At 37.7% G+C, this 3,779-nt stretch overlaps 1 protein-coding gene across 1 annotated transcript; it reads right to left on the reverse strand.

The window, feature by feature from the left end:
- Positions 1-2,281: 2,281 nt before the first annotated feature.
- Positions 2,282-3,220, reverse strand: LOC141499498 (vomeronasal type-1 receptor 3-like). Its single transcript, XM_074202191.1, has one exon. It carries the CDS (start codon positions 3,218-3,220, stop codon positions 2,282-2,284), a length of 939 nt encoding a protein of 312 aa, XP_074058292.1.
- Positions 3,221-3,779: the final 559 nt, after the last annotated feature.

The raw sequence follows: 3,779 nt of genomic DNA on the forward strand, positions 1-3,779 counted from the left end.
GTAAAAGTTGATAACCATGAGGATAACCAGTCAAGATGAGTGGAGACAGTGTGCTTTCTAATGGGGCAAAATAATCCCAGTACATACAGCATCCATTCCTACTAAAAACACTAGACAGTTTAGGAATAAATGGACTGTTCCTTAGAATAATTAGCAGTATCTATCTGAAACCATGAACAAGCATTATATTCAAGGGGAGAGGCTAGAGGCATTCCCAATAAGATCAGGGGTGAAACAAGGATGCCCATTATCACCACTACTATCCAATATTGTATTAGAAATGTTAGCTTCAGCAATTAGAGCAAAAGAAATGAAAGAATTGGAATTGGGAAGGAAGAGACAAAACTCTCACTCTTTGCAGATGACATGATGGTCTACCTAGAGAACCTCAAGAAATCATACAAAAAACTACTGGAAACAATTAGCAATTTTAGAAAAGTTGCAGGTCATAAAATAAACCATCATAAATCTTCAACTTTTCTATATATGTCTAGCAAGATACAGCAGAAAGAGCTAGAAAGAGAAATCCCATTCAAAGTAACCTCAGACAATATAACATTTCTTGGAGTCTGTTTGCCAAGACAGATTCAGAAACTTTTTGAAAACAAAATAATCCCAGTACAAAGATGAGTAATAAAGAATTGTTTTTCATGACTGAGCATGTAAAATCTGTATATGATTACTTACCATCTCAGGGCATGAGAAGGGTAAAGAGAGAGGGAAGGAGGGATAGAATTTGGAAATCAAAACTTCAAATACAACTATATTGGGGAAAATCTCAGTACATTGCTTGGTTGTTTGGACTTCAAATTTTGTCTTGCATGCAGTAGTACAGTTATATGATTGTTAAGCAAAGTTTTGTAAATTTGATCCTAGATGTAATAATCATTAAGTATATTGATTAGAGAATTGGCATAGTCACATTGGCTTTTTTTTTTGAAAGAAAATGTTTTTAAGGCAATGGGGTTAAGTGACTTGGCCAAAGTGACACAGCTAGGCAATTATGTATCTGAGGCTGGATTTGAACTCAGGTCCTCTTGACTCCAGGGTCTAGCTGTTCCACATTTATTCTTTATTTTATAATTTTATTATATTTTTATTTTTTTGTTTGCCAAACAGATCTATTTTATTTTTTTAATTTATTTTTATTACAGATATTATTTGAGTTTTACAATTTTCCCTCCAATCTTACTTCCCTCCCCCACCCCACACCCCATGGAAAGCAATCTGTCAGTCTTTTCTTTGTTTCCATGCTGTACCTTGATCCAAATTGGGTGTGATGAGAGAGAAATCATATCCTTAAAGAAGAGACGAGAAGTCCAAGAGGTAACAAGATTAGACAATAAGATATCTGTTTTTTTTTCTAAATTAAAGGGAATAGTCATTCAACTTTGTTCAAACTCCACATCTCCTTATCTGGATATGGAAGGCATTCTCCTTTGCAGACAGTCCAAAATTGTTCCCGATTGTTGCACTGATGGAATGAGTGAGTCCTTCAAGGTTGAACATCACTCTCATGTTGCTGTTAGGGTGTACAGTGTTTTCCTGGTTCTGCTCATCTCACTCGGCATCAGTTCATGCAAATCCCTCCAGGCTTCCCTGAAATCTCTTCCCTCCTGGTTTCTAATAGAACAATAGTGTTCCATGACATACATATACCACAGTTTGCTAAGCCATTCCCCAACTGAAGGACATTTACTTGATTTCCAATTCTCTACTACAACAAACAGGGCTGCTATAAATATTTTTGTAAAAGTAATGTTTTTATCCTTTTTCATCATCTCTACAGGGTATAGACCCAGTAGTGGTATTGCTGGGTCAAACGGTATGCACATTTTTGTTGCCCTTTGGGTGTAGTTCCAAATAGCTCTCCAGAAGGGTTGAATGAGTTCACAGCTCCACCAACAGTGTAATAGTGTCCCAGAGTTCCCACAACCCTTCCAACAATGGTCATCATCCTTCCTGGTCATATTGACCAATCTGAGAAGTGTGAGGTGGTACCTCAGAGATGCTTTAATTTGGTGCACTTCTCTAATAATTAATGATTTAGAGCATTTTTTTTCATATATATCTATGGATTGCTTTGATCTCCTCATCTGTAAATTATCTTTGCATATCCTTTGACCATTTGTCGATTGGGGAATGGCTTTTTGTTTCAAAATATGACTCAGTTCTCTGTATATTTTAGAAATGAGTCCTTTGTCAGAATCATTATACATTAAGATTGTTTCCCAATTTACTACATTTCTTTTGATCTTGGCACATCTATTCTTTAGGAAAATCATTTTGACAGCTCTGTGAAGATGGCTTGTAATGACGATGAATGTTTATCCTTGCACATAGAAATAGGGCATATCCTTGCTCCTGGGGGTAGCAATACAAAGGGGCTGACAGTTGGGAAGCAGAGGCTGATTAAACCATCAATGCGCAGCAACCAGAATCGGTGTTGATGAAAATAAGAGACAAAAATCACAAAGAGAGAAGCAAGGAAATAAAAGAAGACAAAAGTACACAGCAACTGTAAGATCGTCTGGGTGGCTTTGATCTCAGGGGAGACTCTGGTTGAAAGTCTAGTGCTATGAATTGTCTGCACTTGTTGGTGATGTCTATGTAGCAGAAGCACCATGCTACCTCCAGCCCAGAGGATGAGTGCAACACAGAGAGCATTTCTGATACCAATCAACATCAAATAAGCATTTATATACCTTAAAACAGAGCAATGCAAAAAATTCAACTCATCTGTGTTATTGATTGAGCTCCTTGGACCTGATAAACCAAGTATTACAGGTATTTCGATCAACACATTGAAGATACAGCAGAAGATACAGAAGGGGTTGATATACTCCGGGGCTTTGTCTTTGTATTTTGCCCATCTGGAGCTAGGGGGACTGATGATGATGGCTTGGAAGTTACACAGATAGCAAGCAAAGCAGATGGAAAGTGCCTGGGCTAGTTTGTGAATAAAAAAGACAAGTTTACACCCAACATCATCCAGGAAATTCTCCCCACTCAAAGCTATGAATGCCTCTGGTCCTCCTTTGCTAAGAATTGCAGCGAGGTTGGCCAAGGTCAGATGAGTGATAATCACGTTTACAGGCTTCACAATGTGACTAGTGAGGAAACTGAAAAAATAAATAGACAGGAGCAACAAGTTCGCTAAGGCTCCAATTCCAGTCCCAAAGAGGAGGATAACTCCATAGAATATGTTACTAGGAAGCATGGTCTCTTTATCTTGAAGATAATTCTTGAGTCACGTTGTCCTAGAAAGAAATAGAAAATCCATTTGACAGCCAGACAATAGAAATATAACCACTGGAAGAACCATTTCTCCCATCTCAATCTCATGCTTATTTGGCTTTATACCATAAGGACTTATAAAACATATTCTTTAGACAAATTATCATTCATCAACAGCTGAAACAACCCATTTTGAGGTAAGAGGAACATAAATTTTAGTCATGTATAGGTAGTGGGGAGCAAGGCTAAGGAAAATAATCATCCATTTGGACCTGTAACCACATTATGTATTTATTTTTTAGACTTTTTTTTAAAGGCAATAGGGTTAAGTGGCTTGCCCAAGGCCACACAGCTAGGTAATTATTAAGTGTCGGAGGTCGGGTTTGAACACAGGTACTCCTGACTCCAGGGCCGGTGCTCTATTCACTGAGGCACCTAGCCACCCCTGGCTACATTATTTTTACTCAAGATTGTTGATCCCAAGAAAGAATTTCTTTCCTAATTTCTATAGTGACTCTCATTGAGTTATAGAAATCTTATGT

This window comes from Macrotis lagotis, chromosome X (genome assembly GCF_037893015.1).
Source record: "Macrotis lagotis isolate mMagLag1 chromosome X, bilby.v1.9.chrom.fasta, whole genome shotgun sequence".
Lineage (NCBI taxonomy): Eukaryota > Metazoa > Chordata > Mammalia > Peramelemorphia > Peramelidae > Macrotis > Macrotis lagotis.